The 22,855-nt window shown below is 47.1% G+C and overlaps 1 protein-coding gene across 1 annotated transcript; it reads right to left on the bottom strand.

Annotated features, from left to right (window-relative positions):
• Positions 1-2,477: 2,477 nt before the first annotated feature.
• LOC106573374 (uncharacterized) lies at positions 2,478-17,382 on the bottom strand. The gene is made up of 2 exons (XM_045697045.2): positions 5,369-17,382; positions 2,478-3,926 (listed from the first exon to the last, which is right to left on the bottom strand). Exons 1-2 carry the CDS (start codon positions 17,343-17,345, stop codon positions 3,217-3,219), a joined length of 12,687 nt encoding a protein of 4,228 aa, XP_045553001.2. The 5' UTR covers positions 17,346-17,382; the 3' UTR covers positions 2,478-3,216.
• Positions 17,383-22,855: the final 5,473 nt, after the last annotated feature.

Genomic DNA, 22,855 nt, shown 5'->3' with positions numbered 1-22,855 from the left:
GGCTTCCCCTTCTCAGCACTCACCTCCCCCAAGGTTCTGCTCACGTGGTCTCCAGCAGCTGACCGGGGTTTCTCAGACCTCAAGCACTGATTCACTACAGCTTCCATCTTAATCCATCCGGATCCGTCCCGTCAGTTCGCGGTGGAAGTCGACGCATCGGACATTAGAGTGGGGGCCGTCCTGTCCCAGCGTTCTGCCCAGGACCAAAAGCTGCGTCCCTGTGCTTTCCTTTCCCATCGTCTTAACCTCACCGAGAGGAACTATGACGTAGGAAATCGAGAACTACTCACGGTCAAGGTGGCTTTGGAGTAGCGGAGGCACTGGTTAGAGGGGGCGGAACATCCATTCTTAGTGTGGACTGACCATAAGAACATGGAATATTTCCGCACAGCTAAGCGCCCCAACTCAACTCAATGGGCCCTGTTATTCACTCTGTTCAATTTTCCTACCGCTCTAGGTCCAAGTATGTGAAGCCTGATGCGCTCTCACGCCTGTATAGCCCCGCTGCTACACCATCTGACCCCGAGACCATCCTCCCTACCTCAGTCATCTGTAACTGAGTCAGGTTTGTAGGCCTCCTTGCTCACACACACTTTTTCAGTTCTGCCCACACATTTTCTATGGGATTGAGGTCAGGGCTTTGTGATGGCCACTCCAATACCTTGACTTTGTTGTCCCTAAGCCATTTTGCCACAACTTTGGAAGTATGCTTGTGGTCATTGTCCATTTGGAAGACCCATTTGCGACCAAGCTTTAACTTCCTGACTGATGTCTTGAGGTGTTGCTTCAATATATCCACATAATTTTCCTGCCTCATGATGCCATCTATTTTGTGAAGTGAACCAGTCCCTCCTGCAGCAAAGCACCCCCACAACATGATGCTGCCACCCCCGTGCTTCATGGTTGGGATGGTGTTCTTCGGCTTGCAAGCCTCCCCAACAGTTCTATTTTTGTTTCATCAGACCTGAGGACATTTCTCCATGTGCAGTTGCAAACCATAGTCTGGCTTTTTATGGCAGTTTTGGAGCAGTGGCTTCTTCCTTGCTGAGCGGCCTTTCAGGTTAAGTCAATATAGGACTCGTTTGACTGTGGATACAGATACTTTTGTACCTGTTTCCTCCAGCATCTTCACAAGGTCCTTTGCTGTTGTTCTTGGATTGATTTCCACTTTTCACACCAAACTACGTTCATCTCTAGGAGACAGAACGCGTCTCCTTCCTGAGCGGTATGACGGCTGCGTGGTCCCTTGGTGTTTATACTTGCGTACTATTGTTTGTACAGATAAACGTGGTACCTTCAGGCATTTGGAAATTGCTCCCAAGGATGAACCAGACTTGTAGAGGTATACAATTTTTTTTTCTGAGGTCTTGGCTGATTTCTTTTGATTTTCCCATGTCTTGCAAAGAGCCACTGAGTTTGAAGGTAGGTCTTGAAATACATCCACAGGTATAACTCCAATTGACTCAAATTATGTCAATTAGCCTATCGGAAGCTTCTAAAGCCATGACATAATTTTCTGGAATTTTCCAAGCTGTTTAAAGGCACAGTCAACTTAGTGTATGTAAACGTCTGACCCACTAGAATTGTGATTAAGTGAAATAATCTGTCTGTAAACAATTGTTGGAAAAATTACTTTTGCATGGACAAAGTAGATGTCCTAACCGACTTGCCAAAACTATAGTTTGTTAACAAGAAATTTGCGGAGTAGTTGAAAAACGAGTTTTAATTACTCCAACCTAAGTGTATGTAAACTTCCGACTTCAACTGTATAGTGTGCGACTTTATTTATTTATCTTTAATCAATTGCTCACTGACATTTAAATATAGTTGTAAAGATGAACAAATAATCTGCAAATCATGAACATGAATGTCTTATAAATTATGTATTAATCAATGGCTTTTGATTCAATTTATTATAAAGTGTTGCCTTCTGTTTAATAATATGGTAATTTAGCAGATGCTCTCTTGTTCTCTTTCACCTGAGTTACCTGTGTTAGTGTTTTCTTCTCTTTCAACTCTCTCTCTCTCGGTATCTCCATCTCTCCTTCCTATAGCCTTTCTACGGCCTTCCGGCAGTGATCAATCAAATGGTTCTCTCCAATGTTGATGTAAGTGTGAGATGCGCTCTTCACAATGAGTTTGGGAGAAATTATCTCTACATGCTGTTTGTCATCACTCTAGTGGAAAGTTGCTTTGATCTGAATTTAATGTTGTTTTTTTACTTTATTTTCTCTACAACTCTACTTCTGTACAGGTTCTTACTGGAGTTCAATGTCTGTGGGTTGTGGCAGTTGGATTACGTTGTAGACGGTAAATTATGCTCTTAATACTTTACGTGACAAAGGCCATTGCAAAGAGGATATTTGGATACATACCTGTGGAGGCAGAGTCTTTACGTGCTAGCTGAGAGGTTTGCATAGAAAGTCTACAAGTTATACATGTATAGTCAACACCATGGTGAGACTGAACACATCAACAAAGGAATTAAATTCTGTTTTATTGACCTCATTTCATTTTTCCCGTAAAAAATACTGAGAATAAAAAAACATTACAACAATCAATCGTCAGTCAATCATTCCAGTACAATTTAAGAGATTTTGTCCATCTCTTCATTACCCTCCTCAAAGAGTATTTCTCTTTCTCGTCACAGGAGAAAGACTTCTATGAAACCGTTTTCCAACAATACTTTCACACTGTAACCTTACATAGATAATAAGAAGACATCTTATAAATTACTTCAGGAACTCTGAACATCTTTTCCACAGTTTGAGTGTTCCATTTGAAACCATAAAAAAGTGGTGTTTCGTTTCAGACCACCAAGTGGCAGTATTTTACCAACAGAGAGGCTTTTCCGAGGCCCACTAATATTAATCAAGAAATTAAGAAGATTTAGGTGTTGTTGACCCGCCTGAATCAGAGATTTAATATTTGAAAGAGTAAATAAAATGATGGAATATATTAAAATTGCTTGTTAAACAAAAGGCATTATAAACCCCCAAGATATGAAACAGCACTACACTCTGAATGTTTTCATTTGCGTATCAAACAGTGCTCCTCCCTAAAAAAATCGTATTTTTAACATTGAGCATTTTATCAGCTTTTTCCTGCTTTTGTCATGGACCCATTGAAAAATCTCGGAGGCCTCATGGGGGTCCCCGGCCCCCTATTTGAGAATTGCAACTGCTGAGAACGCCAACCGAGGAGCCAGCCAGCCGATCACTTTGCATAGCCCCTTGGCCTGATCATCATTCTGACAGTCTTGAAAGATTGTCTGTCATTAGTCGGGTAGTACTCTGTGGATATGTTATGCCACGTCCCCCAGTAGATCCCGTTCCGCACCCCTTTGTATTTTCCCACATAATATCTCCCGTTGAGGTTGGAAGCCATGCAGGCGTCAAACCACCAGCCTGAGCTGTAGTAGGCCCCACAGTTCCCTGAAGGGTAGCGGTCATAGTCCCTGTCAGGAGTCGTAAAGAACCTGTTGTTGTGGTCGTAACTCTTGCTAAATTGAAGTGCATCTCCTGCCGTTCCCGAGTACCCACCCACAGACAGGCGGTAGCGTAGCCGCTCACCAGCCACACGGAAGAGCCTGTACTCTGCGTACTCCATCATGCCGTTAAAGTCCTCCAGCTCCACCCTAAGGACCATCACCCTGTTTCGGGTCAGCAGGTGGATGTGGTCGTTGCCCAGCCAGAACTCCCCAACCATCAGGTCACCGAAGCCCGTCCGGTATTCAGCCCAGGTCCGGTTGAAGTCCACACTGCCATCCTGACGGAGCTGAATGACGGTCCACCCTCCGCCATGAGACTCCATGTCACAGAACACTGCAATGGTTCCGTTCTTAGGGTCAGGGGTCACTTGGTAGACTCTGCTATTCCTCTCCCCCCTGGCCATGTGGTCAGAGCAGTCTCTGGGTGCCATGGTAACTGTTGAGTGGAAGGATAGTGGAATGAGAAAATTAGATTGGAGTAGTCTGTAATCCTTGTTGAAGAAAAGTTGCCTTGCAGCATAACACAAATATACATGTTCTTACTGTAGGCCTACAGAAACTAAGCTGATTAAATAAAGGTTATTTTATTTGTATCTTTTGCAAACAAAATACAATATTTCACACATTTGAAACTATACACACAAGATTAGAATATGATTGTATCATGCTGAAATAGTTAGGATTTATCGGTTACCATAAATTTGAAGTATATTTATGTTAAAGAAAATGTCCCTGAAACAGATTTCAGTTAAATGTCAATTAGAGTTGTTAAGTCGGTAAAACATTTAGGTGCTTGGCTTAAAGTGGCCTTGTACATTAATAAAAGCTAGCAATAGCTTTGTGTGACACTTAATTTGTTATTTCATATATGTGCCATTCAGCAATAACAATGAGTGTTTAAGCTGACTATGACCTAAAAGCATGCTCTGCACAGTCACACCTTGATCCCTATTTAAGCCACACACACTCACAGACATGCACATGCTCACATATATAAATTCTTAATTTAACAGAGAATAACCACAAACCACACAACATCTGTTACAAAGATGATGATGTCAAACCTCCACCACAGTATAATAGGCTCATTAAACATCACCTTAGGTCGCTTGGACTTCAAAGTTACAATCCTCATAATTTATAATGGAGATGATATCACACTGATATAAAGTTGATTGAGCAATATTACATTTTTTTCCAGAACAACATTGTTCCACTCACAACAATATATTTTCCAGTCACAATTTCTACTGTTATCTGCCATAACCTAGGCTACACTGTTTCAATAGAAGTTTATAATTTATCTTAACCAATGGGGAAAGGATAGGGTTTTTGTACTTATGTGGGATCTTAATCTGTTGCAGGATGTATTTTCTGCAATGCAGGACATTTAAAACTTGTAGTGTATTTGAGGTTCAAAAAGGCTTCTTTTTGTAATTTGTCATTTCCACTTAGACGTGTCATACTTGATTTTCCCTTATGAAAAATGTATTAACCTCTACAAAAATGTCTATTAATTATAATCCACATAATAATACAAATTTCCTGTTGCTGCAGGATTATTTTCCTGCTGTAGCAAACTGGCTTAAATGAAGATCCTACATCTGTGTTGGCTGTAGTCAGAATTTGTAGTGCCGTATTTGGATAGCACGATTCTATTAAGTTTACAAAGCCTTTCTGGATCTTGTCAACACATTTGGTAGCTATCTACGATAGGCTACCTGGTACCAAATAATACATAATACGGCTTGATTCAGTGAACCCGTAAGAAAGCTCAAACTAAACTTTATGTAATTATCAATTACAATCTAATTATCATAATTCCATTTAAATAGCAGACAATAGCATGTAAAGTAAAATATAATTGATTTATCTTACCTCCTGGTGAAATCTGTGCAGGGCTTTGAGGCTGGTTCTCCGTCCTGTTAGTCTTGCTGCCTACCTGGTCCTTCTCTGTGAGCAGGTTTAGCCCAGGACGGACCTTTGGATGCCCTCCTCGAGAAACCTTTGGCCCTCCGCTTGTATCCTTTGTGTCATTCAGACTAGCAGATACCTGGCTGGTCTTCACCCGCAGTTCTCTCACACTGGGGGTGGAAGACTCCGGTATGGGGCTGGGGGTAGGGGAGTCGGGGCTGGGGGTAGGGGCGTCAGGGCTGGTAGTAGGGCTATGGTTAGAGTTGGCCAATGGAATGGGACTAGTAATGGTAGTTTTGGGGCTAGGCCTTGTGCTAAATTGTTGCCTTGAGCTGGTCTTTTTTAGACTGGCGATAGTAGTGGTCATTGTGACAGGGCTAGTGGATGTTTTCCGGCTTGTGCTAGAGATGATTTTTGAGCTAGAGCTGAGGGTAGTTTGTTGGTTAGGTCTTGTAGTTCTTGAGCCAGGGCTTGTGGCCGTTTGTGGGCTGGGGTCAGTCATAGTCCTTTGGCTATTGGATGTCTTGGGGCTAGGTGTGGAGGAAGTGGTCCTTGGACCTTGGGTGGTGGTTTTGGGCCAAGGCTTTGGAGCAGGTCTGGGCTTCAGCACAGGCTTTGGTTTTGGTCCAGGTTTAGGTGTTCGGTCTGGAATATGTCTTGGGTCTGGTTTGGGCTTTGTGCCAGGTTTAGGCTTACGTTCAGGTTTAAGCTTTAGGCCAGGTCTGGTAGTTGTTGTGCTGGGTTCTAGCTTTTGGGCAGACTTTGTCTCAGGACTGATGCTGATACTGGTCGTCCTTGAACTGGAACTTATGGAGGTTGTGGTTGCTGGAGTTGGACTGATTGTTTTGCTTGAGCTGGAAGAGTTGGTCCAAATTCTTGAACTAGTGATCTTTGAGCTAGTGTTAGTGGTGGTTGTGTGTTCTGGAGTTGGGCTACCGCTGGTGCTGGTCCCCATGCTGAGCCTGAAGGTACTGTAGTTCATCCTGGATCCTGGACTAGTGACCTTTGGGTCAGGATTAGTGGTGATTCTGGTTGCTGAAAATGAGCTCAGTGTTGTACTGCTTCGGCTTGAGCTGGAAGGGCCATTCCGGATGCTTGGACTGGTGGTAGTTGGGCCAGCGCTACTGATGGTGGCTATAGAGTGGCTCTGTGTGCTGCTGCTTAGACTAGTACTGGTCCTGGTGTCCCGTAGAGTGGGGCTGGTAATGCTGATCCCAGAGCTGAAGCTGATAGACCTGAAGCTTGAACTGGTAGTTTTGGAGCTTGGGCTATGGATAGTGGTAAGAGATGGGTCAGGCCTGGGAGTGATTTTTGGGCTGGAAGAACTAGTAGGATTGGCTGGTCTGGGCTTTAGGACAGACTTTGGTTTTGGTCTTGGTTTGGGTCTTAGGCCTGGAATAGGCCTTGGGCCTGGTTTGGGATTTGGTTCAGTTTCAGGCCTTAGGTCATCTTTAGGCTTTAGGCTGGGTCTGGGCTGTAAGCCTGGTCTGGGCTGTGGCCCAGATTCTGGCTTTGTGCTAAGTCTGGGGATCCACTGGGACCTGGTGATCGTTGGGCTGGGTCTAGGATTGTGGTCAGACTTTGTCGCATGGCCGGAGCTGGCACTGATGCTCAGTGAGCTGAGTCTAGTAAAGCTGGTTGATGGGCTGGGGTTAGTGGTGGAGGAGCTGGCCTTGATAATTGGATTGGTGGTGGTTGTAGTTGCTGGAGTGGGACTACTGCTGGTTCTGGCCCCAGGGCTAAGGCTAGTGGTGGTGGTTGAAGTTGAGCCGGGTTTGGGTGTGGTCTTTGGTCCTGAACTGGAGAAGCTAGTCGTGCTGGGTGGTCTGGGCTTTAAGACTGGTTTAAGCTTTGATCCAGGTTTAGGCTTTGAACTTGGAATAGGCCTTCGGCCTGGTTTGTGCTTTTGGTCTGGTTTGGGTTTTAGGCCAGGTTTGGGTTTAATGCTAAATCTGGGGGTTGTTGAGCTGGGTTCAGGATGTTGGGCAGACTTTGACTCAGGACTGATGCTGGTACTGGTGGCCCTTGAGCTGAGGCTAGTGAAGCTGGTGCTTGAGCTGGGGCTAGTGGTGGTTTTGGTTGCTGGAGTTGGGCTTAGTGTGATGCTTCTTGAGCTGGAAGAGCCTGTCCGGATGCTTGAACTGGTGATCTTTGGGCTAGAGCTAGTGGTGGTTGTGGTTGCTTTAGAGTGACTTGGTGTGGTTCTGCTGAGACTGCCTGAACTGGGGGTTGTAAAGCTAATCCCAAGGCTGGAGCTGGTAGTCCTGGAGTTTGGACTTGTGGTCTTTGGGCTGAGGCTAGTGGGGATGTCTGAAGTTGAGCCAGGTCTGGGAGTGGTCTTTGAGATGGAGCTGGGGGAGCTGGTTGGATTGGGTGGTCTGGGCTTTAAGTCAGGTGTGAGCTTTGGTCCAGGTATGGGTCCTGGAATAGGCCTTAAGCCTGGTTTAGGCTGTAAGCCAGGTCTGGGAGTCAACCAGAACCTAGTTCTGGAGCTTGGATGGGTGGTCCTTGAGCTAGGTCTAACAGTGGTTGTAGTTCCTGGAGTGGGGCTACCACTACTGCTACTGCTGATGCTGACCCCAGGGCTGGAACTAGTGGTCTTGTAGCTTGGGTTAGTAATCTTTGTGGTGGTGCCTGGAAAGGGGCCTGGTGTGGTGCTACTTTGGCTGGTACTTGTCCGCGTGGTCTGCCAACTGTGGCTTGTGATCCCAGGGCTGAGGCTAGTGGTGGGAGTTATGTTACTGGTCTTAGGGTTGAGGCTGGTTGGGCTGGGTGGTCTGGGCTTTAGGATGGGCTTTGATTGTGGTCCAGGTTTAGGCCTTAGGCCTGGAATAGGCTTTGCGCCTGGTTTGTTCTTTAGTTCAGGTTTAGACTTCAGGCCAGGTTTGGGCTGTAGGTTAAGTCGAGACTGTAGGCCAGGTTTGGGCTTGATCCTAAGTCTGGCAGTTGTCGTGTTTGTTTCAGGGTTTTGGACAGACATTGTCTCAGGGCTGGAGCTGGTATTGGTGGTCCTTGAGCTGAGGCTAGTGAAGCTGGTCCTTGGGCTGCGGCTAGTTGTGGTTGTTGCTTCATGAGTTGAACTTGAGCTGGAAGAGCTGGTCGGGATGCTTGAACTGGAAGTCTTTGGGATAGCGCTAGTGGTGGTTACTGGAGAGTGTCCCGGTGTGGTGCTGCTTTTGCTGAGACTTTTCTTAGTAGTCTGTTGACTGGGTCTTATAAAGCTGATCCCAGGGCTAAAGCTTGTGGTGGTGGTTGAAGTTGAGACAGTTCTTGGATAAGTATTTGGGCTAGAGCTAGATGAGCTGGTTGGTTTGAGTGGTCTGGGCTTCAAGACAGGCTTTGGTGTTGGTCTAGGTTTGGGTCTAGGGCCTGGAATGGGTTTTGCACCTGCTTTGGGCTTTAGGCCAGGTCTGGGCTTAATCCTAGGTCTGGTAGTCATTGTGATGTGTTCAAGGTTTTGGGCATATGTCATCCCAGGGCTGGAGCTGGTACTGGTGGTCCTTGAGCTAAGGCTAGTGAAGCTGGTCCCTGAGCTGCGGCTTGTGGTAATTGTAGTTGCTGGAGTTGAACCTGATGGTGTGGGCTTTAGGACAGGCTTTGATTTCAGTCCTGGTTTTTGTCTGTGGCCTGGAATAGGCTTTGCACCTGGTTTTAGCTTTAAGCTGGGTGTGGGGGTCCACAAGGACCCAATTCTGGCACTTGAACTGGTGGTCCTTGGGATAGATCTAGCGGTGGTTGAATTTCTTAGAGTTGGGCCACTGCTACTGCTGGCCCTAGGGCTGGAACTAGTCGTCCTATAGCTTGGGCCAGTATTCGTTGAGCTAGGATTAGTAGTGGTGGCTGAAGAGTGTCCCAGTGTGGTGCTACTTTGGCTGGGTTTTGCACCTGGTTTTGGCTTTAGGCCAGGTCTGGGCTTAATCCTAGGTCTGGTAGTCGTTGTGCTGGGTTCAGGGTTTTGGACAGATGTCGTCTCAGGGCTGGAGCTGGTACTGGTGGTCCTTGAGCTGAGGCTAGTGAAGCTGGTCCTTGAGCTGTGGTTAGTGATGGTTGTTGTTGCTGGAGTTTGTCTTGGCCTTATGCTGTTAAGACTGCCTTGACTGGGGCTTGGATTACTAATCCCTGGGCTGGAATTGGTAGTAAAGGAGGCTGGACTGGTGGTATTTGGGCTGAGTTTTGTGCTGGTGTCTAGAGTTGAGCCAGTTCTTGAAGTTATCTCTGGGACGGCTAGGGAAGAGCCAGTTGAGCTTGATGGTGTGGGATTTAGGACAGGCTTTGATTTTGGTCCAGGTTTGGGTCTGGGGCCTAGAACAGGCCTTGCACCTGGTTTTGCCTTTAGACTGGGTCTGGGGGTCCACCGGAACCCAATTCTGGAGCTTGGACTGGTGGTCCTTGTGCTAGGTCTAGTGGTGGTTGTAGTTCCTGTAGTTGAGCTACTGCTAATGCTGTCCCCAGGGCTGGAACTAGTAGTCTTGTAGCTTGTGCTAGTAATCTTTGAGCTAGGACTATTGGTGCTGGCTGAAGAGTGTCCCGGTGTGGTGTTGCTTCGGCTGGTACCTTTCTTAGTTGTGTGTAGATTGGGTCTGATCCCAGGGCTAAGCCAAGTAGTGGTTGTTGAAGTTGAGCCAGTTCTGGGATAGGTCTTTGGGCTAGAGCTGGAGGAGCTTGTTGGGCTGGGTGGTCTGGGCTTTAGGACAGGCTTTGACTTTGGTACAGGTTTTGGTCTGTGGCCTGGAATGGGTTTTGTGCCTGGTTTGGGCTTTTGGCCAGGTTTGGGGTGTAGGTCTGGTCTGGGCTTAATCCTAGGTGTGGTAGTCATTGTGCTGGGTTCAGGGTTTTTGGCAGATGTCATCTTAGGGCTGGAGCTGGTACTGGTGGTCCTTGAGCTGAGGCTAGGGAAGCTGGTTCCTGGGCTGCGACTAGTGGTGGTTGTAATTGCTGGAGTTGAACTTGAGCTGGCAGAGCTGGTTGGGATGCTTGAACTGGAAGTCTTTGGGCTAGTGGTGGTTGCTGGAGAGTGTCTTGCTGTTGTGCTGTTAAGACTGCCTAGACTGGGGCTTGAATTACTTATCCCTGGGCTGTAGCTGGTAGTGCAGGAGCCTGGACTGGTGGTATTTGGGCTGAGGCATGTGCTGTTGTCTGGAGTTGAACCAGGTCTGGGAGTGATCTCTGGGTCAGAGCTGGAAGAGCCAGTTTTCCTTGGTGTGGGATTTTGGACAGGCTTTGGTTTTGGTCTAGGTTTTGTTCTGGGGCCTGGAATAGGCTTTGCACCTGGTTTTGGCTTTTGGCCAGGTCTATGGGTCCACAAGGACCCAATTTTTGTGCTTGGACTGGTGATCCTAGGGCTAGATCTCACGGTGGTTGAAGTTCCTGGAGTTGGGCTACTGGTACTGCTGGCCCCATGGCCGGAAGTAGTTGTCTTGAAGCTTGGGCTGTTAATCTTTGAGCTAGGACTAGTGGTGGTGGCTGAAGAGTGTCCCAGTGTGGTGCTGCTTTGGTTGGTACTTGACTTAGTGATCTGTAGACTGAGTCTTGTAAAGCTGATGCCAGGGCTAAGGCTAGTGGTGGTGGTTGAAGTTGAACCAGTTCTGGAAGCGGTCTTAGGGTTGAATCTGGAGGAGCTGGTTGGGCTGGGTGGTCTGGGCTTTTGGACAGGCTTTGGTTTTAGTCCAGGTTTGAGTCTGGGGCCTGGAATGGGTTTTGTAACTGGTTTGGGTTTTGTGCCTGGTTTGGGCTTCATGCCAGGTCTGCGCTTAATCCAAGGTCTGGTAGTCATTGTGCTCGGTTCAGGTTTTTGAGCAGATGTCATCTCAGGGTTGGAGCTGGTACTGGTGGTCCTTGAGCTGAGGCTAGGGAAGCTGGTTCCTGGGCTGCGGCTAGCGGTGGTTGTAGTTGCAGTAGTTGAACTTGAGCTGGAAGAGCTAGTTGGGATGCTTGAACTTGAAATATTTGGGCGAGAGCTAGTGGTGGTTGCTGGAGAGTGCCTTGCCATTGTACTTCTAAGACTTGCTAGACTGGGGCTTGTATTACTAATCCTTGGGCTGGAGCTGGTAGTAAAGGATACTGGACTGGTGGTATTTGGGCTGAGGCTTGTGCTGTTGTCTGGAGTTGAGCCAGGTCTGGGAGTGATCTCTGGAACAGAGCTGGAAAAGCCAGTTGGGCTTGATGGTGTGGGCTTTAGGACAGGCTTTGGTTTGGGTCCAGGTTTTGTTCTGGGGCCTGGAATAGGCTTTGCACCTGGTTTTGGCTTTAGGCCAGGTCTATGGGTCCACAAGGACCGAATTCTGGCACTTGGACTGGTGGTCCTAGGGCTAGATCTAGCAGGGGTTGAAGTTCCTGGAGTTGGGCTACTGGTACTGCTGGCCCCATGGCCGGAAGTAGTTGTCTTGAAGCTTGGGCTGGTAATCTTTGAGCTAGGACTAGTGGTGGTGGCTGAAGAGTGTCCCAGTGTGGTGCTGCTTTGGTTGGTACTTGACTTAGGGATCTGTAGACTGAGTCTTGTAAAGCTGATTCCAGGGCTAAGGCTAGTGGTGGTGGTTGAAGTTGAACCAGTTCTGGAAGCAGTCTTAGGGTTGAAGCTGGAGGAGCTGGTTGGGCTGGGTGGTCTGGGCTTTTGGACAGGCTTTGGTTTTGGTCCAGGTTTGAGTCTGGGGCCTGGAATGGGTTTTGTAACTGGTTTGGGTTTTGTGCCTGGTTTGGGCTTCATGCCAGGTCTGGGCTTAATCCAAGGTCTGGTAGTCATTGTGCTCGGTTCAGGTTTTTGAGCAGATGTCGTCTCAGGGTTGGAGCTGGTACTGGTGGTCCTTGAGCTGAGGCTAGGGAAGCTGGTTCCTGGGCTGCGGCTAGCGGTGGTTGTAGTTGCAGTAGTTGAACTTGAGCTGGAAGAGCTAGTTGGGATGCTTGAACTGAAAATATTTGGGCGAGAGCTAGTGGTGGTTGCTGGAGAATGCTTTGCCATTGTACTTCTAAGACTTGCTAGACTGGGGCTTGTATTACTAATCCTTGGGCTGGAGCTGGTAGTAAAGGATCCTGGACTGGTGGTATTTGTGCTGAGGCTTGTGCTGTTGTCTGGAGTTGAGCCAGGTCTGGGAGTGATCTCTGGAACAGAGCTGGAAAAGCCAGTTGGGCTTGATGGTGTGGGCTTTAGGACAGGCTTTGGTATGGGTCCAGGTTTTGTTCTGGGGCCTGGAATAGGCTTTGCACCTGGTTTTGGCTTTAGGCCAGGTCTATGGGTCCACAAGGACCCAATTCTGGCACTTGGACTGGTGGTCCTAGGGCTAGATCTAGCAGGGGTTGAAGTTCCTGGAGTTGGGCTACTGGTACTACTGGCCCCATGGCCAGAAGTAGTTGTCTTGAAGCTTGGGCTGTTCATCTTTGAGCTAGGACTAGTGGTGGTGGCTGAAGAGTGACCCAGTGTGGTACTGCTTTGGTTGGTACTTGACTTAGGGATCTGTAGACTGAGTCTTGTAAAGCTGATTCCAGGGCTAAGGCTAGTGGTGGTGGTTGAAGTTGAACCAGTTCTGGAAGCAGTCTTAGGGTTGAAGCTGGAGGAGCTGGTTGGGCTGGGTGGTCTGGGCTTTTGGACAGGCTTTGGTTTTGGTCCAGGTTTGAGTCTGGGGCCTGGAATGGGTTTTGTAACTGGTTTGGGTTTTGTGCCTGGTTTGGGCTTCATGCCAGGTCTGGGCTTAATCCAAGGTCTGGTAGTCATTGTGCTCGGTTCAGGTTTTTGAGCAGATGTCGTCTCAGGGATGGAGCTGGTACTGGTGGTCCTTGAGCTGAGGCTAGTGAAGCTGGTTCCTGGGCTGCGGCTAGCGGTGGTTGTAGTTGCAGTAGTTGAACTTGAGCTGGAAGAGCTAGTTGGGATGCTTGAACTGGAAATATTTGGGCGAGAGCTAGTGGTGGTTGCTGGAGAGTGCCTTGCCATTGTACTTCTAAGACTGCCTAGACTGGGGCTTGAATTACTAATCCCTGGGCTGGAGCTGGTAGTAAAGGATCCTGGACTGGTGGTATTTGGGCTGAGGCTTGTGCTGTTGTCTGGAGTTGAGCCAGGTCTGGGAGTGATCTCTGGGACAGAGCTGGAAAAGCCAGTTGGGCTTGATGGTGTGGGCTTTAGGACAGGCTTTGGTTTGGGTCCAGGTTTTGTTCTGCGGCCTGGAATGGGCTTTGCACCTGGTTTTGGCTTTAGGCCAGGTCTATGGGTCCACAATAACCCAATTCTGGCACTTGGACTGGTGGTCCTAGGGCTAGATCTAGCAGGGGTTGAAGTTCCTGGAGTTGGGCTACTGTTACTGCTGGCCCCAGGGCTGGAACTAGTTGTCCTGTAGCTTGGGCTGGTAATCTTTGAGCTCGGACTAGTTGTGGGGGCTGAAGAGTGTCCCAGTGTGGTGCTGCTTTGGTTCCTACTTGTCCTAGTGGTCTGTAGTATGGGTCTTGTAAAGCTGATTCCATGGCTAAGGCTAGTGGTGGTGGTTGAAGTTGAGCCAGTTCTGGAAGTGGTCTTAGGGTTGAAGCTGGAGGAGCTGGTTGGGCTGGGTGGTCTGGGCTTTAGGACATGCTTTGGTTTTTGTCCAGGTTTGTGTCTCTGGCCTGGAATGGGTTTTGTGCCTGGTTTAGGCTTTAGTCCAGGCCTGGGCTGTAGGCCTGGTCTGGGCTTAATCCACGGTCTGGTAGTCACTGTGTTGGGTTCAGGGTTTTGGGCAGACGTTGTCTCATGGCTGGGACTGGCACTGGTGGTCCTTGAGCTGAGGCTAGTGAAGCTGGTCCTTGGGCTGCGGCTTGTGGTGGTTGTAGTTGCTGGAGTTGAATTTGAGCTGGAAGAGCTGGTCGGTATCCTTGAACTGGAAATCTTTGGGCTAAGGCTTGTGGTGGGTACTGAAGAGTGTCCCGGTCTGGTGCTGCTTTCGCTGGTACTTGTCTTAGTAGTCTGTAGACGGGGTATTGTACAGCTGATCCCAGGGCTAAGGCTAGTGGTGGTGGTTGAAGTTGAGCCAGTTCTTGGATTGGTCTTTGGGCTAGAGCTTGATGAGCTGGGTCGTCTGGGCTTTAGGACAGGCTTTGGTGTTGGTCCAGGTTTAGGTCTGGTGCCTGGAATGGGTTTTGCTCCTGGTTTGGGCTTTAGGCCAGGTCTGGGCGTAATCCAAGTTCTGGTAGTCATTGTGCTGTGTTCAGGGTTTTGGGCAGGTGTCATCTCAGGGCTGGTGCTGCTACTGGTGGTCATTGAGATGAGGCTAGTGAAGCTGGTTCCTGGGCTGCGGCTAATGGTGGTCGTAATTGCTGGAGTTGAACTTGAGCTGGAAGAGCTAGTCTGGATGCATGAACTGGAAGTCGTTGGGCTAGTGGTGGTTGCTGGAAAGTGTCTTGGCATTGTGCTGTTAAGACTCCCTAGACTATGGCTTGTATTACTAATCCTTGGGCTGGAGCTGGTAATATAGGATCCTGGACTGGTGGTATTTGGGCTGAGGCTTGTGCTGTTGTCTGGAGTTGAGCCAGGTCTGGGAGTGATCGCTGGGACAGAGCTGGATGGTATGGGCTTTGGTTTTGGTCCAGGTTTGGTTCTGGGGCCTGGAATAGGCTTTGCTCCTGGTTTTGGCTTTAGACCGGGTCTGGGGGTTGACAAGTACCCAATTCTGGCGCTTGGACTGGTGGCCCTAGGGCTATATTGAGCAGTGGTTGAAGTTCCTGGAGTTGGGCTATTGCTACTGCTTGCCCCAGGCCTGGAACTAGTCATCTTGAAGCTTGGGCTGGTAATCTTTGAGCTAGGACTAGTGGTGGTGGCTGAAGAGTGTCCCAGTGTGGTGCTGCTTTGGTTGGTACTTGTCTTAGTGGTCTGTAGACTGGGTCTTGTAAAGCTGATCCCAGGGATAAGGCTAGTGGTGGTGGTTGAAGTTGAGTCAGTTCTGGAAGCGGTCTTCTGATTGAAGCTGGAGGAGCTGGTTGGGCTGGGTGGCCTGGGCTTTAGGACATGCTTTGGTTTTGGTCCAGGTTTAGGTCTAAGGCCTGAGATTGGCTTTTCGCCTGGTTTAGGTTTTCGTTCATCTTTAGGCTTTACGCTGTGTCTGGGCTTTAGGCCTGGACTGGGCTGTGGCCCAGATTTTGGCTTTGTGCTAGGCCTTGGGTTCCACCATGACCTGGTAATTGTTGGGCTGGGTCCTGGGTTTTTGTCAGTCATTGTCCGTGCAGTGCTGGAGCTGGTGGTGGTCCGTGAGCTGAGGTTGGAGGAGCTAGTCAGGCTGGGTGGTATGGGCTTAAGGCCAGGTCTGATGGCCTGGATAGTTTGGTTGGGCTTGTACTTCTGGGAAGGTCTGTTTCTTGGGCTAATAATCCTTTTTGATGAGCTGATGGTTGTTTGGTTTGAGCTTGTTTTGATACTTGGGATGGTTCTGTCAGTCCTGTAGCTGATGCCTGAACTTGGGGTTGTGATGGGGTCAGACCTGGTGGCTCCTTGGCGAGGTAAAGAGGAGATGGTCCTTTGACTTGAGCTTATGTAAAGAATTGAGCTTTTCCTTGTGCTGGAGATGGAGGAAAATCTTGGGCTAGAGGTTGAGCTGGAGGAAGGACTTGGAATATATCCACTGGCAGTGTCTGATCTAGATCCTGGGCTGGGATTGGTGGCAGGGCCTGAGATGGAGGTGGATGTTTGGTCTGGTCCTGAGGAGTGAGGTCTGGGGATTGAGCCCTGTGTCAAACCAGTGCTTGGGCTAGTTGAGGCTATGTCCTGATTATCACTTGACCCATCTGTCATCACCACTATGCTGTGTCTCTGCACTTTTTGGACTCTTTTTTCTACCACTTTCTCTATCTTCTTTACTGTCTCCTCTCTCTGATTCTCTTTCTTTTTTTCTGTCTGTCTGTGGCTCGGGGTTTGCTTCTCTCTCTCTTTCTTCTTCTGCCATTCTTTCTCTCCCTGGGTCTTCTTCCCTTGCCAAGGATGTTGGCTCTGCCTCTCCTTCTCTTTCTTTTTTTCACTCTCTTTCTCTATCTTCCCCTCCCTTTCCCTCTCTATCTCCACCTGATGTTGTCCCTTCTCCCCGATCTGTTCCCTATTTCCCCGCCCTCTCTCTTCTTTCTCTCTACTCTCATGCTCCAGATCCTTCTCCCTTACCTTATCCCCCTGACTCTCCTCGGTTTCCACCTTCGTTTCCCATAACGTCTCTCTTTCATTTTCACTCCCACTGTTTTTCTCTATCTCTCCCCCTCTCCCCCTTTCCCCTTCTAAAATGTTCTCCTTCTCCATCCCTGGCTCCCTTCTCTCCTCTCTCTTGGTCTCATTCTCAATTTTTCTCTCCCTCTCTATCCCCCATTCCCTGTTTCCCCCTCTTTCTCTCTCCTTTTCCCGCTCCCACTCTCTCTCCCACTCTTTCTCCCGTTCTCTCTTTCTTATCTCAACAATATTGTTCTCAATCTCCCTGGCCCTCTCCTCCACTCCCTCTCTCTCTTCCACAATTGTTCTCTCCCTGCCTCTTGCCCCCTCTCCCTCCTTGTCCATCTCCATCTTCCTTTCTCTGTCTCCCTGTCTCTCTGTCTTCTTCTCCCCCTCCTTCTTCCCCTCTTTCTCCTTCTCCCTCTCTCCCAATCTCACCTTCTCCTTCTCTCTGTCCCCCAGCCTCTCTCTCGCCCGCTCCATCTGGCTTATCCTGCACTCCATGCAGGCTCTCTTCAGCTGCTCCACGGTCTCCTTTAGCCTCTGCACCTCCTTCACAGTCCTCTCCAATTCCCTGAGCTGCCGGGGCAGCATTACATCCAGCGGTGGCAGGGTCACTCGGTAGGGGCATGCGTCCTCGTCCATCCCCTCTCCCCCACACTTCCCTGCAGGCTTTATAGTTACCAAGCAGCTCCCAGATTCTGTACCCCAATTAAAGTCTCCCTTGCTGAGGTTTGCATAGTTCCCAGGGGGCGTGGAGAAGGCCAGCAGGGTCCCGCACACGCAGAGCACAGCTAACCTCATCGCTATCCTGAGCTATAAGAATTCTGAGAGAAGAGAGGGCGAGAGAGGGTGCATGAGGATGCCAAAGACCCACCTCGGTGTGTGGGAAGCTGTGACAGAGAGTGGGAGGGAGGAAAGAAGGGGAAGAAAGAGGAGGGGGCTGACGGACTTCTTGAAAGTGGTGTTTGCTTGTGTGAGAAGGATTTCGAGGAGATTGGGCGTCCACTTCAAGGGGGTATCTATGTCTGTGAGTGAGACAGGAAAGGAAAGGATGAGATGAAGAAAGAGAGAGTGAGAGAGGTAAAGAAAGAGAGGGGAGGAAAGAGAGAGAAAGAGATAATTGGGGGATTATAGCAGTCTTTGGCTGCTTCAGCATGTCACCAAAAGAGTTAACAGGTACAGAGCTAAATCGGTCATAAAAGGCACAAGGCACGAAAAGCTTTAAAAACGAAAGGCCTTTATACAGCACATTGTAATCCTATTATTATTTTCCACATTGTCTTTAACCAAATCAAAACATCTAATGAGGACCATTCGCAACGCATTCTTATTCCATGCTGTAATGATAAGCACACATTGTTTTCTCTTCTTGTATATCACTGCAGTGAATATGCATGTGTGTGATGGTTGCTTTGGCATCCATTTCCCCATGCGTCCTGTTAATAGGGCCGACACACATGCGAATGACAGATGAGACAGGTCCAAATATGCATTTGAAGCACAAAGTTGTCGGGCCCTGGGCTGTGGCTGTATGTTTGTTGCATTACTGTTCAGACATATCTGATATCTCTCTGTCTCTGAGCCTCAGTTCTCTCTGGCTTGAGAGGAATAACAGGCAAGAATTTATCATCACATATTTATCCAAGAGGGTTTGTGGTTGCTAAATACAGTGTATGGGTAATGAATTGTCTTAGTTAGAGATAAGGATTATGGGCCAATTGTATGCATTCTATTGACGGAAAGAGCAAAGTTTTACGCCTTTGGAATGTGCCACAGAATACTGTACTGGTATAAATCCACAGTGCCTACGTAGTTGAAGAATGAAGCTGCCCCCGATACACATGACTAGGCACCCACCCCAATGGCTCAGGTCAGGATTTGGGCGAGTTCATTTTTTAAATCCTAGATATGTGCCTAAGGGCAACTTCTACCCAGAACGATGGCACTACACTGCACAGCCAATTTCCTTCATATTTATTTTAGACCCAGGCCATTAACACCCTCTGCTGTGTCCGTAGCCATGTTTGGACGGGAGGGGGGTTTTCCTCCTCAGGGTGCCCTCTTTCTGAACGCAGTGTTTTCAATTCTCAAGGTAACCTGAAGGGGCAATATAGTTTTTCCTTAAACCGGCAAAAATAAACATCTTACTATCAGTGAGGCTTTGCTACCTAGACTGGATTACTAGATCAGGCCTCCCGGCAGGCCTCACCATCACCCTCCACTCTAGGCAGAAAAGTGACTGTCGTTGGGCCTGTATGTTTGTCTGTGTGTGACTGCCCTATTCCTAACTGAGCTGGATTCACATATCTGTCTGCGATGCCATGCCACTTAATGCCATAATTCCTGGTAGGCCACTCCAACTCTGGAGCGAGAAGTGGCAGTTGTGTTGGCTTATGCTTAAGTTTTCATCGCAGACCAACCAGAATCTCATCTGTCTTTGACGCCATCCTAGTCCCCTGTAATGCAGCACTTGGCATGTGGGTCTGATAGCGTAAACACAGTAATGTAATGCGGTATTAGGCATGACAAGTCACCTGTCATTGCCATGAGGTTATGTTTAGTCTAGAAACTGTAGTTGAGACTGTTCAGCTGGTCAGCTGTGTTCTGGCTAGATAGAACAAGGACAGGAGCTTTTTTTGTCTTTGTATTTATTAGGATCCCCATCAGCAGTTCCTCTTCCTGGGGTCCGAGCAGGATACATTTTTGTTTTAATCCTACATCATAAATAAAATAACACATCATAAACAAAACATCATACAAGACATTACATCATTACTATATCCTCACACATCTACAACAGAAATGTTACAATACTACAATACAACAGTATTAAAGTATTACAGTGTGTGTGTTTGTGTGTGTCTCTTCACAGTCCACTTTGTGCCACGAGGTGTTGTTTTATCTGTCAACTAATTACTACACACAGACACACACACACACACACACACACACACACACACACACACACACACACACACACACACACACACACACACACACACACACACACACACACACACACACACACACACACACACACACACACTTAAACACTAATTAGTTCACATCTTCTCCAGCCTCAGTCAACCCTCCGTACATACTGGAACTGGTAACTTCCTGTTCCTCAGTGTAAAAGTTCTCCACTTATTCATTGGTCAGTTGCCTGATTTTTTTAAAATGAGAAAGCGAGGACTTAGAGTCCCACACATCTGGGCTGGATTTCCTACACAGTGTCAAACACAGATAACGTCAGGTCATTTTTGTTTCTGTTTCAAGAGCCTGTACCTCATTAAGACATTTGTTTGACAATTCTCTCTAAGATTCCCTGAGTTGATACAGGGTCTGGAAAACATGCTTTAAAGGGGGAGTGGGTTATTTGGTTCTAACACCTCTCACCCAGGGGAGTCTGATTCTCAACCATCCACACAATCGTTATAAAAAACCTTTCTATTTTTCCCCTGAAGGAGAAGTTGTGGTGTACTGGAAACAGTTTGTTTGTACCTTTATTTTTGCCAGCAAATTTACAACAGGACATTCTAGTTTTATAATCCTCATATTGTGTCCTGAGGGACCACTATATTGTATAACTTGTTTAACTGTGAATTTCTCCATTTAGTTTCACAGTGCACTAATGGAGGAGGAGTGGAAACCAGCAGTAAACAAGATAATTGAGGTGTCAATTCATTTGACCCTTATCGTGCTTCTCAATAGTGTGAAATCTTCCTCTCCTTGTCTCCTTATATTCATATCTATCTTCATCTGCATAGATGTGAAAGAGCAGGACATGTGAAAGCAAAATCCTAGTTTATATGTCTTCCATATGTTTTAGATAAGAGGAGAGGACAGGGAGAGGAGGACACTTCGGACAATTGACTCCAGACATGTACAAATTACCTCGACTAACCTGTACCCCGCACATTGACTCAGTACCGGTACCCCCTGTATATAGCCTCGTTATTTTATTGTGTTACTTTAATTACATTTTTTACTTTAGTTTATTTAGTAAATATTTTCTTAACTCTATTTCTCGAACTGCATTGTTGGTTAAGGGCTTGTAAGTAAGCATTTCACGGTAAGGTCTACACCTGTTGTATTTGGCGCATGTGATTTGATTTGATTTGACATGTTTGTGGATGGAGAGTGTGTGTGAGAGTCAAAGGGGAGTTACTTACTCTTTCCAGTGAGTCATCACCATCCCCATGGTAACCCACTCATTCAGTGTCAGTTCTCTGTCCAATATACACTCAAGAACAATTTAGGGCCAGAGAAATAAACACACTCTGTTAGAATAATCCACTGTCAGGATTTAACTGAATGCTGTGCTTATTCTATACTCTCCATTATCTCTGATGGATTTTAACCCCTACTTGAATGTAGCATTAAAAGGATAGAGTGGTATTAAAATGGATCCCTTCGCCGAGGGTCCACTTGAACAAAATTATTTAGATGAGGGATAGTTTGCATATTTTCACTGTGTTTATTTCTGATTTATGTCGGCATGCAGAGAAACTTCTCTTTTTCAGATAACCAGTGCATTACTGGAAACATGTTGGAATGCTGTTTACAGCACTTTGTTTATTCGGTAACTGAGACACAAGCTAGGTAATATAAATAATCAATAAATGTGAAAAGACACAGCTGAAGTTGAGCGTAAACAGGCCTATTACTATTATCAAGGTTGGATTGTGTAATCTGAGTCATGTTTTGAAATGACATCACTCTCTTCATGTATTTGGGTTTTAACTAGATCTGTGAAAACAGCAGAGGGTTTTAAAGTGCACGTGATGTCTCTCTCTCCATCTCTCAATTTTCCCTCTTACTATCTTTTTCCATTTCCATCTCGTCCATCTTCCTCCCTCCCTCTAACACCTCCCTTCCTTCCTCCCTCCTTTCATACAAGTACTTGGGAGTATGGCTAGACAGTACACTGTCCTTTTCTCAGCACATATCAAAGCTGCAGGCTAAGGTTAAATCTAGACTTGGTTTCCTCTATTGTAATCGCTCCTCTTTCACCCCAGTTGCCAAACGAACCCTGATTCAGATGACCATCCTACCCATGCTAGATTATGGAGACGTAATTTATAGATCAGCAGGTAAGGGTGCTCTCGAGAGGCTAGATGTTCTTTACCATTCGGCCATCAGATTATCCACCAATGCTCCTTATAGGACACATCACTGCACTCTATACTCCTTTGTAAACTGGTCATCTCTGTATACCCGTCGCAAGACCCACTGGTTGACGCTTATTTATAAAACCCTCTTTTACCTCAATGCCCCCTATCTGAGATACCTACTGCAGCCCTCATCCTCCACATACAACACCCGTTCTGCCAGTCACATTCTGTTAAAGGTCCCCAAAGCACACACATCCCTGGGTCGCTCCTCTTTTCAGTTCGCTACAGCTAGCGACTGGAACGAGCTGCAACAAACACTCAACTGGACAGTTTTATCTCCATCTCTTCATTCAAAGACTCAATCATGGACTCTCTTACTGACAGTTGTGGCTGCTTCGCGTGATGCATTGTTGTCTCTACCTTCTTGCCCTATGTGCTGTTGTCTGTGCCCAATAATGTTTGTACCATGTTTTGTGCTGCTACCATGTTGTGCTGCTGCCATGTTGTGTTGCTATCATGCTGTGTTGTCATGTGTCGCTGCAATGCTATGTTGTTGTCTTAGGTCTCTCTTTATGTAGTGTTGTGGTGTCTTTTGTCGTGATGTGTATTTCGTCCTATATTTTTAATCCCAGCCCCTGTCCCCGCAGGCCTTTTGCCTTTTGGTAGGCTGTCATTGTAAATAAGAATTTGTTCTTAATTGACTTGCCTAGTTAAATAAATAAGCTCTCTCTCCCTCCCTCATACTCTGGTCCGCACAGAACTAACCACTAACTACTGGGCCCAGACGTCAGTTCGAAGTCTAGTTTTGATTTACATTTGCTTGAGTTGTCAACTAACGTGAATTCAGTGTGAAAACAACTAAATAATGCCACCATGTCATTGGATGTAGGTTAAAAGTTGGGTTAAAAAAATTAATAATCTTACATTGATTACTTTTTCAAATACAGTCAGTTTCCACGTTGATTCAACGTCATCACATAGATTTTTTTTGCTTGAAATTACAGTTTTTGCCCAGTGGGTACTGCACTTGTGAAGTTCAGAAAAGATTGGGTAGATTTCAGCAATATGGAGAGAAAAAAATCGATCAGCCTATTAATCAATCAAATGTATTTTATAAAGTACTTTTTACATCAGCAGTTGTCACAAAGTGCTTTACAGATAACCCACCTAAAACCCCAAAGAGCAAGGTAGAAGAGG

Source organism: Salmo salar, chromosome 16 (genome assembly GCF_965601325.2).
Source record: "Salmo salar chromosome 16, fSalSal1, whole genome shotgun sequence".
Classification (NCBI taxonomy): Eukaryota; Metazoa; Chordata; class Actinopteri; order Salmoniformes; family Salmonidae; genus Salmo; species Salmo salar.
The sequence above is the reverse complement of the archived record's forward strand: the minus strand, read 5'-3'. Positions and strand labels throughout refer to the sequence as shown.